The 22,400-nt window shown below is 42.0% G+C and overlaps 1 protein-coding gene across 1 annotated transcript; it reads right to left on the bottom strand.

Annotated features, from left to right (window-relative positions):
* guca1aa (guanylate cyclase activator 1Aa) lies at positions 1–18,995 on the bottom strand. Its single transcript, XM_072241063.1, has 4 exons — positions 18,798–18,995; positions 17,314–17,463; positions 7,708–7,798; positions 1–128 (listed from the first exon to the last, which is right to left on the bottom strand). Exons 1-4 carry the CDS (start codon positions 18,993–18,995, stop codon positions 1–3), a joined length of 567 nt encoding a protein of 188 aa, XP_072097164.1.
* Positions 18,996–22,400: the final 3,405 nt, after the last annotated feature.

Below are 22,400 nucleotides of genomic sequence, written 5' to 3'. Positions count from 1 at the left end.
TCACACACTGTGTCTTCGATTATGAATCATTGCCACAATGTGAGTAAGATCAAGACTCTTCATCATCACCTCACAAAACTCATCATCTTTCTTGGCTCCTTCCACAAACTCTGGCAAAGAAAGCTCCCCTGTAAACAATGTGCAGATAAAGAGAAGATGAGATATAATAAAAACAAATGGCTTAACTTGAGGAGTGACAGATACAATAACTTGCATTTACACTGGCTTTTCAGAGCACAAAGATGTCTCAGCATACATTACAGCCAATAACATATTAGAAATCAGGAAATAAAGCAAACAGGAAGATCAATCAAACAGCAATCATTGGCAGATGGGACTAACAACATTGGGAAGTAAGATTAGAGTGAAATTAACAGCATAAAGGACAATGGATCAAAAACATGTGAGGAATAGGTTAGAGAGGGATCAATCTCATCAGGATAAATTAAACAGAGACATGAGCAACACATTACTGCTGAAGGCTCAAAACCAAAGGGAGTGGAATTCACGAGGTGTGAACAAGATTAGAATTGGTTGGAGATAGATTAACAATATGAGGAAACAAGGGTTATACAGGTTACCTAGATAAGAATGAGGAGGTTAGGGGAGTGAGAAGGAGAGAGATTACCGTATTAGGGAATAAGAGCTAGTGAGAAATTAACAACTCTGGAGAGATGGGCAGTTAAGGTTTGCTAGAGCTATTTTTTTCCAGACCTCATCACAGGGAAGATACAATCTTGGCCAAAAAAGGTTGTCATGAGACATCATATCAGAATCAGAATCACTTTAATATAACTGGCATATGTCGTGAAATTTGTTGATTTGCAGCAGCAGTACATTGCAATACATAATAAAAAACATGAATTACTATAAGAAATATATATTTTATATATATAATTAAGTAAGTAGTGCAAACATAGTGAGGTATTGTTCATGGGTTCATTGTCCATTCAGAAATCTGATGGCGGAGGAGAAGAAGCTGTTCCTGAAATATTGAGTGTGTGTCTTTAAGCTCCTGAACCTCCTCCTTGATGGTAGCAATGAGAAGAGGACATGTCCTGTATGACGGGTGTCCTTAATATGGATGTCACCTTTCTGAGGTATCGCCTTGATGCTGGGGAGGCTAGTGTCCATGCTGGAGCTGACTGAGCTTACAACTTTCCACAGCTTTTTCTGATCCTGTCCAGTGGACCCTTCATATCAGATGGTGATGCAACCAGTTAGAAAGCTCTCCACAGAACGTAGAGATTTGTGAGAGTCTTTGGGGACGTACCAAGTCTCTTCAAACTCCGATGTTGAGTGCAAGGTTGTTGTTGACACACCACTAAGCTTGCATCCTTGAGGTGTGTCAGTGTTGATTTCAGTTAGGAGGAGAAGTTATTTCTGATCCACACTGACTTTGGTTTTCTGATGAGGAAGTCAAGGATCCAGTTGCAGAGGGAGATACAAAGGCCCTAATTTGGAGCTCTTGATTAGCACTGAGGGCGTGATTGTGTTGAATGCTGTAATCAATAACCAGCAGCCTGATGCATGTATTGCTGTTGTCCAGGTGATGCAAGGCTGATTCATGATCTGCAGTGTTTGACTGAGGCTGGCATCAAGTATGGCCTGGTAAAACTGAAGCTAATTGACATCAATACGAGAGTGCTAGCTCAATGAGCAGCCTTATCTCACACAGAGGTAGATGATTGTGGTTGTTGGAGATCGATGATTCCAGCCCCAGAACATCACTGCGACAAATCCTTAGGGCAGTGTCATGTGGCCGATCATTGCTTCATCAATGATCTTCCTTCTATGATAAGGTCAGTAGTGGAGATCTTCCCTGATGATTGTATAAAGTTTAATTCCACTACTGTACCTAGTATAGTAAATGGCCATTGTGGATGTCGGAGTCCTGGGAGTCTCCCAGGGAACCAGACCTGCGTGAAGTGCATCCGGCTGCAGCTCCTTGAAGACCGTGTTAGGGATCTGGAGCAGCAGCTGGATGACCTCCAGCTTATACGGGAGAGTGAGGAGATAATTGATCAACGTTACAGAGAAGTAGTCACCTTGAAGTCTCAGGAGGCGAGTAGCTGGGTGGCTGTCAGGAGGAATGGAAATATAATTTGGCATTTAGAGCAGAGCACACCTGTGGCCAATCCCCTCAAAAATAAGCATACCACTTTCAATACTTTTCTGGGGATGACCTCGCGGGGGGATTCCATGGCGACCGAAATACAGGAACTGAGCATGGGTCCATGGTGCAGAAGGGAAAGAGAGAGAAAAAGGGAGTGGTAGTGATGGGGGACTCAATAGGGAGGGGAACAGACAGGAGATTATGTGGACGTGAACAGGACACCCGGATGGTATAGGATCAGTGACATCTCACATCGCATCCACAACAGTTTGGAGAGGGAAGGAGAGCAGCCAGATGCCTTGGTACATATTGGTACCAATGACAAAGGAAGGAAAAGCAAAGGGGTCCTGAAAGGAGACTTTAGAGATCTAGACACTAGAATACTAAGCACAGTACAGGCCCTTCAGACCTCGATGTTGTGCCGACCCACATATTCCTTAAAAAAAAATGTACTAAACCCACACTACCCCATAACCCTCTATTTTTCTTTCATCCATGTGCCTGTCCAAGAGGCTCCTAAATACCCCTAATGTTTTAGCCTCCACCACCATTCCTGCCAAGTCATTCCAGGCACCCACAACCCTCTATGTAAAAAACTTACCCCTGATCTAGGTAGAAAGCTGAGAAGCAGGACCTCCAGGATATTAATTTCTGGATTGCTGCCTATGCCACGCACCAGTGAGGATAGAAACAGGATGATTTGGCAGATAAATGCGCGGCTGAGAAGCTGGCGCTGGGGGCAGGGCTTCAGGTTCTTGGATCATTGGGATCTCTTCTGGGGAAGGTACGACCTGCTCCCGAGTGGGACCAATATTCTTGCAGGCAGGTTTGTTAGAGCTGATGGAGAGGATTTAATCTAATTTGGCAGGGGGTGGGACCTGGAGTGAAGAGACTCAGAATAGGATGGATGGTCAAAAAGTAAAGATAGCGTGCAGTCAGATTGTCAGGAAGGGCAGGCAGGTGATGGGACATAATCACAGCCAACAGGGTGAGTATCAAATCATTAGGGATGCAGAATCAAAAATGTAGCAAATACAGTACTCAAGGTGTTGTTTCTTAATGCATGGAGAATAAGAAATAAGGTGGATGATCTTGTTGCAATATTACATATTGCCAGGTATGATGTTGTGGCCATCACTGAATCGTGGCTGAAGGATAGTTGTAGTTGGGAGCTGAATGTCCAAGGTTACACGTTGTACCAGACGATAGGAGGGTAGGCACAGTCGGAGATGTGGCTCAACTGGTAAAGAATGGCATCAAATCAGTAGAAAGATGTGACATAGGACCGGAAGATGTTGAATCCTTGTGGGTTGCGTTAAGAAACTGAAAGAGTAAAAGGACGTTGTTGGCAGTTATATAAAGGCATCCCAACAGTGGCTGGGAGATGGACTACAGATTACAACAGGAAATAGAAAAGATGAGTCAAAAGGGCAAGGTTGTGACAGAGTTTAACATGCACGTTGATTGGGAAAATTAGGTTGGTAATGGATCTCAAGAGAGTGAGTTTGTTGAATGCCTAAGAGATGACTTTTTAGAGCAGTTTGCTGTTGAGACTACTAGGGGATCAGCTATGCTGGATTGGGTGTTATGTAATGAACCAGGGATGATTAGGGAGCTTAAGGTAAAGGAACCCTTAGGAATCAGTGATCACAATATGATTGTTGATATTTGATAGGGAGAAAGTAAAGTCTGACATAGCATTATTTCAATGGAGTAAGGGAAATTACAGTAGTATGAGAGAGGAGTTGGCCAAAGTAAATTGGAAGGGATTGACGGCAGGGATGTCAGCAGAGCAGCAATGGTGTGTGTTTCTGGGAAAAATGAGGAAGGTGCAGGACACCTGTATTCCAAAAAAATTAAGAAATACTTAAATGGTAAAATAGTACAACTATGGCTGACAAGGAAAGTCAAAGCTATTGTAAAAGCAAAGGAAAGGGCATAAAACAAAGCAAAAATTAGCGGGAAGATAGGGGATTGGGAAGTTTTTAAAAACCTACAGAGAGCAACTAAAAGAATGATTAGAAGGGAAAAGATGAAATGTGAAAGAAAGCGAGCAAATAATTTCACAGTGGATGGTAAAAGCTTTTTCCAGAATGTAAAAAATAAAAAGAGAGATGAGAGTGAATATAGGACAGCTAGAAAATGAGGCAACAGAAATAATAATGGGGGACAAGGAGATGTCTGATGAACTAAATGAGTATTCTGCATCATTCTTCACTGTAGAAGACACTAGCAGTGTGCCAGATGCTGTAGTGTGTGAAGGAAGAGAAGTGAGTGCAGTTACTATTACAAGGGAGAAGGTGCTCAAAAAGCTGAAAGACCTAAAGGTACATAAGTCACCCAGACCAGATGAACTGCACCCTAGGGCTTTGAAAGAGGTAGTGTTAGAGATTGTGGCGGTATTAGAAATGATCTTTCAAAAATTATTGGACTCTGTCATGGTGCCAGAGAACTGGAAAATTGCAAATATCACTCCACTCTTTAAGAAAGGAGGAAGGCAGCAGAAAGGAAATTATAGACCGGTTAGCCTGACAGTAGTTGGGAAGATGTTAGAATCAATTGTTAAGGATGAGGTGCTGGAGTACTGGGTGACACAGTACAATATAGGACCAAGTCAGCACGGTTTCCAAAAAGGAAAATCCTGCCTGACAAACTGTTGGGATTCTTTGAGGAGATTACAAGTAAGATAGATAAAGGGAACATAGTGGATGTTGTATACTTGGACTTTCAGAAGGCCTTTGATAAGGTGCTACATATGAGGCTGCTTACCAAGTTAAGAGCCCATGGTATTACAGGAAGTTACTAAGATGGTTAGAGCATCGGCTGATTGGCAGGAGGCAGCAAGTGGGAATAAAAGGATCCTTGTCTGGTTGGCTGCCAGTGACTAGTGGTGTTCCGCAGAGGTCGGTGTCGGGACCACTTCTTTTTATGCTGTAGATAAATGATTTAGATGAAGAAATAGATGGCTTTCTTGCCAAGTTTGCAGATGATACGAAGATTAGTGGAGGGGCAGGTAGTATCAAGGAAACAGGTAGGATGCAGAAGGACTTAGACAGATTAGGAGAATGGGCAAGAAAGTGCCAAATGCAATACAATTTGGAAAATACATGGTCATGCACTTTGGTAGTCGAAATAAGTGTGCGGACTATTTTCTAAACGGGAAGAAAATCCAAAAATCTGAGATTCAAAGGGACTTGGGAATTCTTGTGCAGACACACTCAAGGTTAACTTGCAGATTGAGTCAGTGGTGAGGAAGACAAATACAGTACTAGCATTTATTTCAAGAGGTCCAGAATTGAATAGCAGAGATGTGATGCTGAGGCTTTATAAGGCACTGGTGAGGCCTCACCGTGAATATTGTGAACAGTTTTGGGCTCCTCATCTTAGAAGAGATGCGCTGGCATTGGAGTGGGTTCAGAGGAGGTAAACAAAGATGATTCCAGGAATGAAAGGGTTAACATATGAGGAACGTTTGATGGCTCTCAGTCTGTTCTTGCTGGAATTTCAAAGGATGAGGGGGGATCTCATTGAAACCTTTTCAACGTTGGAAGGCCTAGACAGTGCAGATGTGGAAAGGATGTTTCCTGTGGTGGGGGAGTCTAGGACAAGAGGGCACAGCCCCAGGATATAGAGGCATCCATTCAAACAGAGATGCAGAGAAATTTCTTTAGCCAGAGGGTGATGAATTTGTAGAATTTATTGCCACATGCTGCTGTGGAAGCTAGGTCATTGGGGGTATTTAAGGCAGAGATTGACAGGTTCTTGATTGGACTTGGCATCAAAGGTTATGGGGAGAAGGCCAGGAGGAGAAAAAAAGGATCAGCCATGATTGAATGGAGGAGACAACTCAATAGGCCAAGTGGCCTAATTCTGGTCCTATATTTTATGGTCTTATGGTCACTTGCCATTCCTCAACAAATGACTCAAAAAGACCGAGACAACAATAGGGCATGGGTTGGTAAGTGGCAAGTAATGTTCATCCCATAGTAGTGCAGAGCAATGACCATCTGAAACTGGAGAGCTACTAATCTCTTCCTCTTGACATTGTTTTTCAACATCAGTCTTTTCAAGTCTTTCAACATCAACATCTTGGGGTAACCATTGACCAGAAACTCAACTGGATCAGACACACAGAACCCGACCTTCAAGAGCAGATCAGAGGCTGGGTATCCTATGATGTATGACTCACCTGTTGACACACCACTGCCTTTCACCATCTACAAGGCACAAGCCAGGAGCATTAAAATATTCCCATTTGCTCAGATGAGTGTAAGTCCAAAATCCCAAGAAACTCAACACCAACCAGGACAATCCACCACACTACTCCAAGAGCCACCCAAATATTCATTGCCTCTATCGTTGGTTCACAATATGTACTATCTATAAAAAGTAGTGTAACCCTCAGGCTCGGCCAACACATAATCATCTAGAGGAAAACAACTTCTGGCCCCGCAAACTGAGAAATCTCATTTGTGTGGATGCTGCGTGATGTGTTGCCCGGCTACAAATCCACACCACAAAATATCTGACAGTAAGCCATACGCAATTAAATCATTAAACTTTTTATAAATTTTAATCTGGATAGAGGGTTAGTAAAGAAAATAAGAAGTAAAAGGGCCCATTTTAAGGAAAAAGTCAAAAGTGCACGTTGGAGCTCACTGCTACGGCTATGCATCAACCATAGACCTCCTCTGAGCGTTGCCGAACTTCGTACCCTTGCTCCCAGTCCACTCCATCCAGTGGTCTACCAGCTCTCTCCACATGTCTTCCTTCTTCTTCTCTTGCCGACAAAAGACCGCGAAAATCTCTCTTATAGACTCACAAGAAAGAACATTTCTCCCATTATCTCTAGTCATAACCCAAACATTGCTGCTACAGAGAAACCATTACATTAGCAGTGAAACCTTACAGCATGTTACAGTAGTGCAGTTAGGCTAGGCTACCGTGGACTACTGGGCACCTGGACCACCCTGATCATATCTCGCAAGACCACAAACCTCCAAGAAAAATGAAGTCAGCTGGCATGTAGGAATTTTACCACTTGCAGATTCTCCTTCATGTTGCATGCCACCCTGATTTGGAAATATGTTGCCATTCCTTCAGTATTACTGGATGTAATTCCTGGAAATTCAATTGTAGAATTACAGGAGTAACATCAGCAAAAATATTGTAGTGATTAAGGAAGGAGAATCAAAGGCAATTAGGAATGTGCAATAAATTTTGACCTTACTTGTGACACCCAGGTTTCACCAAAATAAAAGAAAGATCTCAAATATTCTCCACGTTCCAGGACATTGTCCTTCTTTCATTGACAGTAGCTCTAAATAATTGAACTCATCATCTGATAGCACTTACGGGGGTGCCTTCCAGAAGATACCCATATCTTAAAAGATGAAAAGATTTTTAAAAACGCATTCAGGATGAGGTTTATCACAGTCTTTCTAGAACTTAAATGACAGCTCCAACACATTTTTAGGTTTGCTCTTAAATAAATAATATAGAGGCAATCAGAATGGGTAATGCTTGTAGATTTGTATACAGGCAAGGTAATGTGAAACCCAGAAGAGATCAGAAAAGAACACACTACTTACCATCTCCATTGACATCAATTTTGTCAAAGACCCTGTTTGTGAATTCCTCTGCTGATTGCTCTTGCTGGGAGCCATTAATGGCACGTATAGCCTGCAGATTGATAAAAATTAATGAGTCTCACAAATTATGTTTTGTGACTGAAAGAAAAAGTCACTGAGAGGTTTGCATTTGTGAAAAAAGTTTTTAAATCTGCTTGAACTGAAATGGTGCTGATCAATAGGGGTGGAGTGTGTTTAATTGTGGCTTCAAGTAGAGTTTTGAAGTAAAGATTGGAATTGATAGAGACACAGGCCAGGAATTACCAAAGGAAGAATGAAGTCGTGTCGAGAAGAAATGGCTTTACACAAAGGGTGATTCTAAATGAAATTATTTTAACACAATGGATGTTGAGACAGTGGCTGAAACACCATTCAAACAGAAGTGAATGAAAGCTTGATGAAGAAACAGGGAAGAGGGCAAGTATCGGAATTAGGGATAGATCAATTCAAATGAAGAACTGCCAATTGCTCATGCATGGTGACCTCAACTGATTCCTGTTGCTTCATAATTTCTATGATTCTAGTTAATCAATCAAACTTATATACATCATTTAATGAATCATTATACGGCATAGGAGCCTTATCCTTGGCTTATACCTCTTCAGTTGATACCTCAATTATGGAATGAGAAAGGATCTTATGCCAAAACAAATAAGTTCTTTCTATGGTTCCCTTTGCAACTCCCTTGTTCACTCTTCCACGTCACCAACCATTACTCAACCCAAAACACCTTCCCATGCGACTGCAGGAGATGCACACCATCAAGAAACTCAAATAGTCAAACCTGCCTGTCCAGGTAGACACATTATTTCTGCTTATACCTGCCCCAATGAACATATCTGCATATCTTGACTCAGTTTCATCTCCCTGGTTCAATCTCTTCCTATCTATATCCATAAGACCAGAAGACATAGGTCTCTGCCTTAAATACACTGAATGACTTGGCTTCCACAGCTGCTCGTGGCAGCAAACCCTGCAGATTTACCACCCTCTGACTAAAGTAATTTCTCCACATCTCTGTTCTAAATCCTGAAGTTGTGCCCTCTTGTCCTAGACTCCCCTACCATGGGAAATAACTTGGCCACATCCAATCTGTTCAGGCCTTTTAACATTCGGAATGTTTCTATGAGATCCCCCCCCCCACCACCCCCATTCTCCTGAACTCCAGGGAATACAGCCCAAGAGATGCCAGATGTTACTCATACGGTAACCCTTTCATTCCTGGGATCATTCTCGTGAATCTTCTCTGAACCCTCTCCAATGTCAGTATATCCTTTCTAAAATAAGGAGCCTAAAACTGCACACAACACTCCAAGTTACTGACAATACTTCATCTTTTCTTTTCTAATGAACTTCTTAGTTTCCTTCTGGAAGTTTTTAAAAGCTTCCCAATCCTCTATGTTCCTACCGGCCTTGGCTTCCTTGTATGTCTTCTCTTTTGCTTTTACTTTGCTTCTGACTTCACTTGTCAGCTTCTGTAGTGTCCTTCTTCCATTCTGTTGGGGTCATATACTGCATCCGGTGCTTCCGGTGTGGCCTCCTGTATATCGGTGCCACCCATTGTAGATTGGGAGACTGTTTCACTGAGCACCTATGCTCTGTCCTCCACTTCCCATTCCCATTCTGACATGTCGGTCCATGGCCTCCTTTACTACCATGACGAGGCCACACTCAGGTTGGAGGAGTAACACGTTATATTCCATCTTGATAGCCTCCAACCTGATCGCATGAACATCAATTTCTCAAACTTTTGTTCATGTTCCATGCCCTTCACTATTCCCCACTCCCATTCCCTCTCTCACCTCATCTCCTTATGTGCCCATCACCTCCCTCTGGTGCTGCTCCCCCTTCCTTTTCTTCCTTAGCCTTCTGTCCTCTCATATTAGACACCCCCTTCTCCAGTCCTTTATCTCTTTCACCAATCAACTTCCCAGCCTTTTACTTCACCCTCCCCCCCCCCCACCCCCCGGTTTCACCTATTACCTTGTATTTCTTCCTCCCCTCCCCCCACCTTCTTCACAATTCAACACAATCATTCCTCAGCACTTTATTGGAAAGCTGAGCCTGCTGGGCCTGAACACCTCCCTCTGCAACTGGATCCTAGACTTCCTGACTGGGAGACCTCAGGCAGTCCGGATCAGGAGCAGCATCTCTAACACCATTACACTGAGCACGGGGGCCCCCCAGGGCTGTGTGCTCAGTCCACTGCTGTTCACTCTGCTGACCCACGACTGCGCTGCAATACACAGCTCGAATTACATCATCGAGTTCACCGATGGCACTACCGTGGTGGGTCTCATCAGCAAGAACAACGAGTCAGCATACAGAGTAGAGGTGCAGTGGCTAACGGACTGGTGCAGAGCGAACAACCTGTATCTGAATGTGAACAAAACAAAAGAGATAGTTGTTGACTTCAGGAGAGCACGGAGCAACCACTCTCTGCTGAACATCAACGGCTCCTCTGTAGAGATCGTTTAGAGCACCAAATTTCTTACTGTTCACCTGGCAGAGAATCTCACCTGGTCCCTCAACACCAGCTCCATAGCCAAGAAAGCCCAGCAGCGTCTCTACTTTCTGCGAAGGCTGAGAAAAGTCCATCTCCCACCCCCCTTACTCACCGCATTCTACAAATGTTGTATTGAGAGCATCCTGAGCAGCTGCATTACTGCCTGGTTCAGAAATTGCATCGTCTCGGATTGCAAGACACTGCAGCGGACAGTGAGGTCAGCTGAGAAGATCATCGGAGTCTCTCTTCCCGCCATTACAGACATTTACATCACGCGCTGTATCCACAAAGCTAACAACATTGTGAAGGACCCCACACACCCCTCATACAAACTCTTCTCCCTCCTGCCATCTGGCAGAAGGTACCGAAGCATTCGGGCTCTCACGACCACACTATGTAACAGTTTCTTCGCCCAAACCATTAGACTCCTCAATTCCCAGAGTCTAGTCTGACACCAACCTACACACACACACACACACACACACACACACACACTCAACTGAACACCACTCCACTCCCTTTGCAATTTTTATTCATTTCTTTCTCAATTCCTGCTAAATACATCGTTTACATTGTTTACATTTACATTTACATCATTTATTATTTTATATTGTAATTTGTCTTTTACTGTGCCTATTGTCTTGTTTATTAATTATTGTACTGTCTTGCACTGTTTTGTGTAGTCCCGTGTTGGTCTGAAATCTAGTGTAGTTTTGTGTTGTTTCATGTAGCACCATGGTTCTGGAGGAATGTTGTTTCATTTTTACTGTGTACTGTACCAGCAGTTATGGATGAAATGACAATAAAAGTGACTTGACTTGCTGCACCTTCAAACCAACCCTTTGTGATTCATGCACAGGTACTCCCAAGTCCCTCTGCACAGCAGCATGTTGCAATTTTTTACCATTTAAATAATAATCTGCCCTTCCATATTTCCTTCCAAAGTGGATGACCTCACATTGACCAACATTGTATTCCATCTACCAGACCCTTGTCCACTCATTTAACTTATCTATATCTCTGCGCAGACTCTCCGTATTTTCTGCACAATTTGCTTTCCCACTCAATTTAGTATCATCAGCAAACTTAGATACACCACACCCAGTCTCCTCTTCCAGACTGTTAATGTATATCGTGTACAGCTGTGGGCCCAGCACTGACCCTGAAGCACACTGCTCACAACTAATTGTCAACAAGAGTAACACTCATGTATCCCAACTCTCTGCTTTCTGTTGGTTAACCAATCCTCTGTCTATGCCAATACATCAACCCAACTCTATGCATGCTTATGCATAGACCAGTTAGCCTGACCTCAGAGGTTGGGAATATGTTAGAGTTAATTGTTAAGGTTGAGGTGATGGAGTACTTGGTGAAATAGGACAAGAAAGGACAAAGTCAGTACGGTTTCCTTAAGGGAAAATCCTGCCTGACGAATATTTTGGAATCCTTTGAGGAGATCACAAGTAGGATAGATAAAGGAGATGCAGTGGATGTAGTATATTTGGACTTTCAGAAGGACGTTCACAAGGTGCCACACATGAGGCTGCTTACCAAGTTAAGAGCCCATGGTATTACAGGAAAGTTACTAACATGGTTAGAGCATTGGCTGATTGGTAGGGGGCAGTGAGTGGGAATAAAAGGATCCTTTTCTGGTTGGCTGCCAGTGACTAGTGGTGTTCCACAGGGGTCAGTGTTGGGACCACTTCTTTTTATGCTGTATATAAATGATTTAGATGATGGGAATAGTTGGCTTTGTTGCCAAGTTTGCAGACGATACGAAGATTAGTGGAGGGATAGATAGTGTTGAGGAAACAGGTAGAATGCAGAAGGACTTAACAGCTGAGAAGAATGGGCAAGAAAGTGACAAATGAGATACAATGTTGTAAAATGCATTGTCATGCACTTTGGTAGTAGAAATAAATGTGTGGACTATTTTCTAAATAGGGAGAAAATCCAGGAATCTGAGATGCAGAGGGACTTGGAAGTCCTTGTGCAGAGCACCCTAAAGGTTAACTTGCAGGTAGAGTCAGTGGTGAGGAAAGCAAATGTAATGTTAGCATTCATTTCAAGGCATCTAAGATACAAGAGCAAGGATGTGATGCTGAGGCTTTATAAGGCACTGGTGTGGCCTCACCTTGGGTGTTGTGAACAGTTTTGGGCCCTTCATCTTAGAAAAGATGTGCTGGCATTGGAGAGGGTCCAGAGGAGGTTCACAAGGATGATTCCAGGAATGAAAGGGTTATCATACAAGGAACGTTTGATGGCTCTGGATCTATACTCACTGGAATTTAGCAGGATGAGTGGGAATGTCATTGAAACCTTTTGAATGTTGAAAACCTTAGATAGAATAGATATGGAAAGGATGATCCCCATGGTGGGAGAGTCTGCAACGAGAGGGCACAGCCTCAGGATAGAGGGGCACCCTTTCAAAACAGAAATGCAGAGAAATTTCTTTAGCCAAAGGGTGGTGAATTTGTGGAATTTGTTGCCACGTGCAACTGTGGAGGCCAGGTTATTGGGTGTCTTTAAGAGAGAGATTGATAGGTTCTTGATCATACACAGCATCAAAGGTTACAGGGAGAAGCCAGGAACTGAGGTTGAGGAGGAGAAAAAAAAAGTATCAGCCACGATTGAATGTTGGAGCAGACTCAATGGGCCAGATGGCCTAATTCTGTTTCTATGTCTTATGGATAAATCTTTTATGCAGCACCTTATTGAACACCTTCTGGAAATCCGAGTAAATAACGTCCATCTGTTCCACTCTATCCACTGTGCTCATTATATCCTCAAAGAACTTCAGTAAGTTGGTCAAACAGGACCTGCCTTTGCTGAATCCATGCTGTGTCTGTTGATGGATCCATTTCTTTCCAGATGCCTCCCTATTTTTTCTTGAAGGATAGCTTCAAGCATTATCCCAACTACAGATAGAAACATAGAAACATAGAAAACCTATAGCACACAATACAGGCCTTTCGGCCTACAAGGTTATGCCAAACATGTCCCCACCTGAGAAATTACTAGGCTTACCCATAGCCCTCTATTTTTCTGAGCTCCATGTACCTATCCAAAAGTCTCTTAAAAGACCCTATCGTATCTGCCTCCTCCATTGTTGCCGGCAGCCCACTCTATGCACTCACCACTCTCTGCATAAAAAACGTACCCCTGACGTCTCCTCTGTACCTGCTCCTCAGCACCTCAAACCTGTGTCCTCTTGTGGCAACCATTTCAGCCCTGGGAAAAAGCCTCTGACTATCCACACAATCAGTGCCTCTCATCAACTTATACACCTCTACCAGGTCACCTCTCATCCTCTGTTGCTCCAAGGAGAAAAGGCCAAGTTCACTCAACCTGCTTTCATAAGGCATGCTCCCCAGTCCAGGCAACATCCTTGAAAATCTCCTCTGCACCCTTTCTATGGCCTCTACATCCTTCCTGTAGTGAGGCGACCAGAACTGAGCACAGTACTCCAAGTGGGGTCTGACCAGAGTCCTATATAGCTGCAACATTACCTCTTGGCTCTTAAACTCAATCCCATTATTGATGAAGGCCAATGCACCTTATGCCTTCTTAACCACAGAGTCAATCTGCACAGCAGGTTTGAGCGTCCTATGGACTCAGACCCCAAGATCCCTCTGATCCTCCACACTGCCAAGAGTCTTATTATTAATAGTATATTCGGCCATCATATTTGACCTACCAAAATAAACCACTTCACACTTATCTGGGTTGAACTCCATCTGCCACTTCTCAGCCCAGTTTTGCATCCTATCAATGTCCCACTGTAACCTCTGTCAGCCCTCCACACTATCCACAACACCTCCAACCTTTGTGTCATCAGCAAACTTACTAACCCATCCCTCCATTTCCTCATCCAGGTCATTTATAAAAATCACAAAGAGTAAGGGTCCCAGAATGGATCCCTGAGGCACACCACTGGTCACTGACCTCCGTGCAGAATATGACCCGTCTACAATCACTCTTTGCCTTCTGTGGGCAAGCCAGTTCTGAATCCACAAAGCAATGTCCCCTTGGATCCCATGCCTCCTTACTTTCTCAATAAGCCTTGCATGGGGTACCTTATCAAATGCCTTGCTGAAATCCATATACACTACATCTGCTGCTCTTCTTTCATCAATGTGTTTAGTCACATCCTCAAAAAATTCAATCAGGCTCGTAAGGCATGACCTGCCCTCGACAAAGCCTTGCTGACTATTCCTAATCATATTATACCTCTCCAAATGTTCATAAATCCTGCCTCTCAGGATCTTCTCCATCAACTTACCAACCACTGAAGTAAAAAACCAACTGGCCTGTTGTCATCTACCTTTTGCCTACATCCGTTTTTGAACAGTGGCGTGACTTTCGCCATTTTCCATTCCGCCGGAACCTGCCCAGAGTCCAGAGGATTTTTGTAAATTAGGACCAAACCTCTACTATGACTTCTGCCATTTCTTTCAGTGCTCCAGGATGCATTCCATCAGGACCAGGGGACTTATCTATCTTCAGGCCCACAATTTTGCTCAGCACTACCTCTTTAGTGATAGCTATTGTATCGAGGACCTCACCTCCCATCGCATCCATAACATCTTTCTTTAGCATGTTAGACGTGTCCTCCACCATGAAGACCGACACAAAAGAGTCATTCAAAGCCTCTGACATTTCCTCATTACTCAATATCAATTCCCCCTTATCATCCTCCACGGGACCTATGTTCATTTTAGCCACCCTTTTCCACTTTATATAATTATAAGAACTTTTATTACCTGTTTTTACATTTTGTGCTAATTTATTTTCAAAATCCTTCTTCCCTTTCTTTATTACTTGCTTAGTGGTTCTTTTCCCAGTCTTCTAGTTTCCCAGTACGCTTGGCAACTTTTTAATGCAGACAAGAGTGAGGTATTGGACTTTGGGAGGACAAACCAGGGTAGGGCTTACATTGTGGGTGGTAGGACACCCAGGAGGACAGTAGAACAGAGGGATCTTGGAATACAGATCTATAATTCCTTGAAAGTGGCATCACAAATAGGTAGGGTGGTAAAAAGAGCTTCTGACATATTGACATTCTTAAATCGAAGTATTGAGTGCAGGAGTTGGGATGTTATGTTGAAATTGTATAATGTTAGTGAGGCCTGATTTGGATTATTGTACACAGTTTTATCACTTAACTATAGGAAAGATGCCTATAAGATTGAACGAATGCAGAGAAAATTTGCATGGATGTCGCCAGAAATTGAGGACCTCAGTTATAGGGAAAGATTGAATAGGTTAGAACTGTATACCCTAGAGTGTAGGAGAATGAGGTATACAAAATTACGAGGGGTATCTGTCTGTCTGTCTAGGTACCATATCTGATGCGGACTTTGGTGACCATGGTTTTCCATATAGATCCATCCTTCGTTTTTTGGATGACTTCCATTTCCTCGGTGTGTAGCCACCTGGCTATGCTTTTGATGTGCATAAGCCAAGGTCTTAAGAGCTTGGGTGAGACTAGAATTAGAGGTTATAGGTTAAGACCATAAGACCATAAGACAAAGGAGCAGAAGTCGGCCATTTGGCCCATTGAGTCTGCTCCGCCATTTTATCATGAGCTGATCCATTCTCCCATTTAGTCCCACTCCCCTGCCTTCTCACCATAACCTTTGATGCCCTGGCTACTCAGATACCTATCAATCTCTGCCTTAAATACACCCAATGACTTGGCCTCCACTGCTGCCCGTGGCAACAAATTCCATAGATTCACCACTCTTTGACTAAAAAAACTTCTTCGCATTTCTGTTCTGAATGGGCACCCTTCAATCCTTAAGTCATGCCCTCTCGTACCCGACTCCCCCATCATGGGAAACAACTTTGCCACATCCACTCTGTCCATGCCTTTCAACATTCGAAATGTTTCTATAAGGTCTCCCCTCATTCTTCTAAACTCCAAAGAATACAGTCCAAGAGCGGACAAACGTTCCTCATATGTTAACCCTCTCATTCCCGGAATCATTCTAGTGAATCTTCTCTGTACCCTCTCCAACGTCAGCACATCCTTTCTTAAATAAGGAGACCAAAGCTGCCCACAGTAATCCAAGTGAGGTCTCACCAGCGCCTTATAGAGCCTCAACATCACATCCCTGCTCCTATACTCTATTCCTCTAGAAATGAATGCCAACATTGCATTCGCCTTCTTCACTACCGACTCAACCTGGAGGTTAGGGATGAAAGGTGAAATGTTTAAAGGGAGCATGATGAGGAACTTCTTCACACAGAGGGCAGTGAGAGTGTGGAATATATAAATTTATATAATCCCTTTAGTACAGAGGTTATGAAAATGTAGTGGTCATTATGGACCTTTAATTTCACACAGCTTGCTGGTTGGGTGTAATATGTGAGCTGGAATTCAGAGAAAATTCCATATTCCTTTCATTTGTACCTGGGAATTGATAGTTACCATTAGATTGAGCAAAACAGCCTTGGGTTTATTCTAACAAAAATAATTCTCTCACTGCTGTGCTGACACATCAATACAGAATTATGGGTTCATCTTCTGAACACGATTTGAACCCTTTGACCAGGAAGCAGAAGCACTATTGACTAAACTACAACGAAGAAAACACTGTCTTGTGGTAGCATACTTCTTTCCATCTCCAGTTTTAATTATTAATTTTATCTTCATCTCTTATTACCTTGAGCTCACAGAGTCTTAAGCAGGCTGAGTCCTCTAAACTCGAACCAATTGCAACAAGGCTTCATAAGTACAATAAATCAGTTGGATTATATTATTTGCAGAGCGGTTAGAATGTGGTCTTTTTGAATCTTTCTATGGACAGTACACTGATAAATGAGAGCAAAGGAATTACAAAAGTTATGCTGGAAAGCTAAGATGAGATACATGGAACTGGAGGAGACATGCATGGAGTATGAAGACTACTTAGACTGATTAGCACAATCAACTCCACAATGTAGATATAATCTCCACTTGCTAATTACACCAAGTCATCCTCATGACCCCTGTACTTTTGTTTCAGGAGTCAGTTCAATTGTAAAAACACTTTCTGGAAGTGACAGTGCTTTCTTACCTTAATGATGTTCAGCAATTCATGTCTGTCTATGCAGCCATTTCCATCTACATCATAGAGCTTAAAATACCAGCGTAATTTTTGTTCCATCTTGCCCCGGAGGACTAAGCTAAGAGCAGCCACGTACTCCATGAAATCAATGTATCCATCCTGAAATTAATGAAATCACAGCTATAACCCAGATACTCATCATCAAACTTAATTTTAAATATTGGTTCTGCCAAAATAATTTCAAGCCTACTGAATATCTCAAAACGTGCCAGTGATCTATACCTTATTCATGCATTGGGAGATGCAAGGACTATAACTGATGGAACTGACCTTCATAAGTCAGAATGGAGCTGAGCCCCAATAATCAGGTCACTGAAATTCTGCTGGGCAGTCACACACTGCTGAATTTGCCAGCAGATTTTGTGGGTAAGGGATAATTAACTTAGCTTTTTTGGAGTTGTCTGGATATAATTTCCCCAGCAAAAACAAAGTGACCACTGGAAGAACTCAATGGATTGAGTAGCAGCTGTCAAGGCAAAGGGCCAGTTGACCCTGTATCAGGATTTTGAATGTAGAAGGGAAAAAGCTAGTAACTCACCTTGACCTCTGACTTATTCCAGCCGATTATTTTTCCTGTCAGACTAGAGCATCGCAATCACTTCTGAATCTAATAAAATCTCCATTTCTGTCTTGGGTAATGATTATCTTCTTGACTGCTTGTCAATCCAATAGTATTTTGTTTCAATTGGTTTGGAGATTTACAACTATATCACACTCCACAATGCTTAATTTTATAGCCTGAAAATGTCCTAAGACAGATGTCTATTCCACGGTGAACTTTATGACTCCTGTACCAGAAAAAGGGCATTCAAGCAGGTTCCTGCTCAGTGAGTCCCAATCCTGTACCTGGTGCTTTATATTAAAATCCACAGTCTTTACTTAATGTCTTATATTGTAATTATTAAATTATTAGTAAAAAAGAAAACATCTGAGTTTAAGCTTTCCCTACTTTAATGTAATAACGGAATTTCCATAACTTCTAAATGGAATGCTGAAATTAGGGAATTGTATGGTAACTGCCAAAACCAAATAAAATAGTGAAGCACTTTTCATTTATAATAATTTTTCATACACTGAATTTCTGGTTCCATGCAGAGTGATTGCACCCTAGATCCTTTCCTGTATCTCACAACAGTACCCAGCTCAAGATGTCCCCTCATGATTAATTTCATTATGCCAGACAATCTCAAGGTATCAACTACACACACACAACCCCTGCATTATATACTTCACCATACTTTTAAATGCCAAATCACTTCTTCTACTCTATCAGCCTTCATTTTCAATCTCGTTTCATCCACCTCACAAAATCATTACTCAATTACTTACCTCATTGTTAACCTACTTTATGTACCCCTTCAAATTACTATTTTCTTGATATCCTTTTCATATAGACAAAGTTAACAGAATATCTTGATTTTCTCTTTCCATACCTTATTCATATCAAAAGTTTTAAACATCTGCTCAATATAAGCACTGGCTTCTGGGCTCAATCCCTTAAGGCCAAAGAACTGTTTGAATTCATGCAAGGTCAGTTGACCTGATGGGCATTCAACCATAAACTTCTTGTACCAGTGGTGGAGCTCGACAGCCTGTAGATCATCCACAGTGGTGCTCTGTGAGTTTCCCATTACACCTGTTGAACTCACACACACTCTTGGACACGGCTAGCTATCTTTGTGTCTGAACATCCAAGCTAATTTAACTGAGAGATAAGCTTCTCTCTGGCCAATCAGCAACATTAATCCCTCCTGTTATGGGTTTAAGCTCTTAGGGTATTTAAAGAAAGCTATCATCTATCTGATACTAGATTGTTGCCAGGGAACAATTATCCCAAAGCTTCATTTACCCAACATCTCACACACTTCCTTTTTCTTTGCCATTCTATTTTTGTCCCCTTCATTCACTTTCTCTTCTTAAACCAGGTATCTTTTCAGTCAAGTGAACTAGTACTATCTAACTTTGATATATTAAAAATCAACATCATACCTTATCAAGAATATGGTACCTTACCAAGTTTGTGACTCTGGGAGATTTTAATTTTCCACACATAGACTGGGAAGCCCATACTGTAAAAGGGCTGGACGGTTTGGAGTTTGTAAAATGTGTGCAGGATAGTTTTTTGCAGCAATACATAGAGGTACCAACTACAGAAGGGGCAGTGTTGGATTTCCTGTTCGGGAATGAGATAGGTCAGGTGATGGAGGTTTGTGTTGGGGAGCACTTCGGGTCCAGTGATCACAATGCCATTAGTTTGAATATAATTATGGAGAAGGATAGGTCTGGACCCAGGGTTGAGATTTTTGATTGGAGAAAGGCTCACTTTAAGGAAATGCGAAAAGATTTAGAAGGAGTGGATTGGGTCAATTTGTTTTATGGGAAAGATGTAATAGAGAAATGGAGGTCATTTAAAGGTGAAATTTTGAGGGTACAGAATCTTTATGTTCCTGTTAGGTTGAAAGGAAAGGTTAAAAGTTTGAGAGAGCTCTGGTTTTCAAGGGATATTGGAAACTTGGTTCGGAAAAAGAGAGATATCTGCAATAAATATAGGCAGCATGGAGTAAATGAGGTGCTCGAGGAATATAAGGAAAGAATGTAAAAAGAATCTTAAGAAAGAAATTAGAAAAGCTAAAAGAAGATACGAGGTTACTTTAGCAAGTAAGGTGAAATAAATCCAAACGATTTCTACAGTTATAGTAATAGCAAAAGGATAGTGAGGGATAAAATTGGTCCCTTAGAGAATCAGAGTGGACAGCTATGTGTGGAACCAAAAAAGATGGGGGAGATTTTAAATGATTTCTTTTCTTTGGTATTCACTAAGGAGAAGGATATTGAATTGTGTAAGGTAAGGGATACAGATAGGGAAGTTATGGAAACTATGATAATTAAAGAAGAGCAAGTACTGGCGCTTTTAAGGAATATAAAAGCGGATACGTCTCCAGGCCCGGACAGGATATTCCCCAGGACCTTGAGGGAAGTTAATTTGGAAATAGCAGGGGCTCTGACAGAAATATTTCAAAAGACATTAGAAACGGGGATGGTGCTGGAGGATTGATGTATTGCTTATGTTGTTCCATTGTTTAAAAAGGGTTCTAAGAGTAAACCTAGCAATTATCGGCCTGTGAGTTTGATGTTAGTGGTGGGTAAATTGATGGAACGTATTCTTAGAGATGGTATATATAAGTATCTGGATAACAGGGTCTGATTAGGAACAGTCAACATGGATTTGTGCGTGGAAAGTCATGTTTGACAAATCTTATTGAATTTTTTGAAGAGGTTACTAGGAAAGTTGACAAGGGTAAAGCGGGGGATGTTGTCTATATGGACTTCAGTAAGGCCTTTGACAAGGTTCCACACGGAAGGTTAGTTAGGAAGGTTCAATCGTTAGGTATTAATATTGAAGTAGTAAAATGGATTCAGCAGTGGCTGGATGGGAGATGCCAGACAGTAGTGGTGGATAACTGTTTGTCAGATTGGAGGCCGGTGACTAGTGGTGTGCCTCAGGGATCTGTACTGGGTCCAACGTTGTTTGTCATATATATTAATGATCTGGATGATGGGGTGGTAAATTGGATGAGTAAGTATGCAGATGATACTAAGATAGGTGGAGTTGTGGATAATGAAGTAGGTTTGCAAAGCTTGCAGAGAGATTTAGGCCAGTTAGAAGAGTGGGCTGAAAGATGGCAGATGGAGTTTAATGCTGATAAATGTAAGGTGTTACATTTTGGTAGGACTAATCAAAATAGGACATACACGGTAAATGGTAGGGCATTGAAGAATGCAGTAGAACAGAGGGATCTAGGAATAATGGTGCATAGTTCCCTGAAGGTGGAATCTCATGTGGATAGGGTGGTGAAGAAAGCTTTTGGTATGCTGGCCTTTATAAATCAGAGCATTGAGTATAGGAGTTGGGATGTAATGTTAAAATTGTACAAGGCATTGGTGAGGCCAAATTTGGAGTATTGTGTACAGTTCTGGTCACTGAATTATAGGAAAGATGTCAACAAAATAGAGAGAGTACAGAGAAGATTAACTAGAATGTTACCTGGGTTTCATCACCTAAGTTACAGAGAAAGGTTGAACAAGTTGGATCTTTATCCTTTGGAGCGTAGAAGGTTGGGGGGGGGACTTGATAGAGGTATTTAAAATTATGAGGAGGATAGATAGAGTTGATGTGGATAGGCTTTTTCCACTGAGAGTGGGGGAGATTCAAACAAGAGGACATGAGTTGACAGTTAAAGTGCAAAAGTTTAGGGGTAACAGGACTAGAAGGGTTGAGATGGCCTGTTTCTGTACTGTAATTGTTATATGGTTATATGGTTATATGGAATATTTGTGCTATTTTGAACTTATTTCTCAGTGAGCTTTATGACCCCTAGCTTAAGAGGGTGTGTTACCTCTTTTTTGCTTAGTATACTTGGAAATGGGAGAGATGTTATTACAGTCATGATAATCCAATAACTAAAGAAAACAGATCTGTGACTGAACATTACAATTTTTTATCTTTATAATTGTGCATCTTGCTGATACATTTTCTGAATGCTGTTTTGCTCCATTTCAAAATAACTGTTTTCCTCAGTTGTTTTGTTCTTCTCCCTTCTTCTATTCATCAACTTTTTATTTTATTTTATTTTATTTAGAGATACATGCACTGTACACCCTTTTGGCCCTTCGAGCTGCGCTGCCCCAGCAGCACCTGATTAAATCCTAGCCTAATCACGGGACAATTTACAATATCCAATTAACCTGTCAACTGGTATGTCTTTGGACTGTGGGAGTAAGTTGGAGCGCCCTGCCGAAAGCCCACATATTCCACAGGGAGGATGTATAGATTCCTCACAGATGGCATCGGAATTGAACTCCAAACTCTGAGGTGTGATAACATTATGCTAATTGCGACGGTACTATGGCATTCCTCTTCTTTTCATCTTTCCTTTTAATTTGTTCCTCCCCATCGCTCCATTTTGATTTAAAGCTTCCCTTTCTTCATACATTTCTCCCCTCCCCTCCCCTCCTACCATTGGCTATCATCTTTT

Source organism: Mobula birostris, chromosome 23 (assembly GCF_030028105.1).
Source record: "Mobula birostris isolate sMobBir1 chromosome 23, sMobBir1.hap1, whole genome shotgun sequence".
Lineage (NCBI taxonomy): Eukaryota > Metazoa > Chordata > Chondrichthyes > Myliobatiformes > Myliobatidae > Mobula > Mobula birostris.
The sequence above is the reverse complement of the archived record's forward strand: the minus strand, read 5'-3'. Positions and strand labels throughout refer to the sequence as shown.

Coding starts and splice junctions, on each gene's coding strand:
- guca1aa (XM_072241063.1), bottom strand. CDS start 18,995: ATGGGAAACTCACAGAGCACCACTGTGGATGATCTACAGGCTGTCGAG. Junction 17,464..18,797: donor AAACTTTTGATATGAATAAG/GTATGGAAAGAG, acceptor CATTAATTTCAG/GATGGATACATTGATTTCAT. Junction 7,799..17,313: donor AATTGCTGAACATCATTAAG/GTAAGAAAGCAC, acceptor ATCAATCTGCAG/GCTATACGTGCCATTAATGG.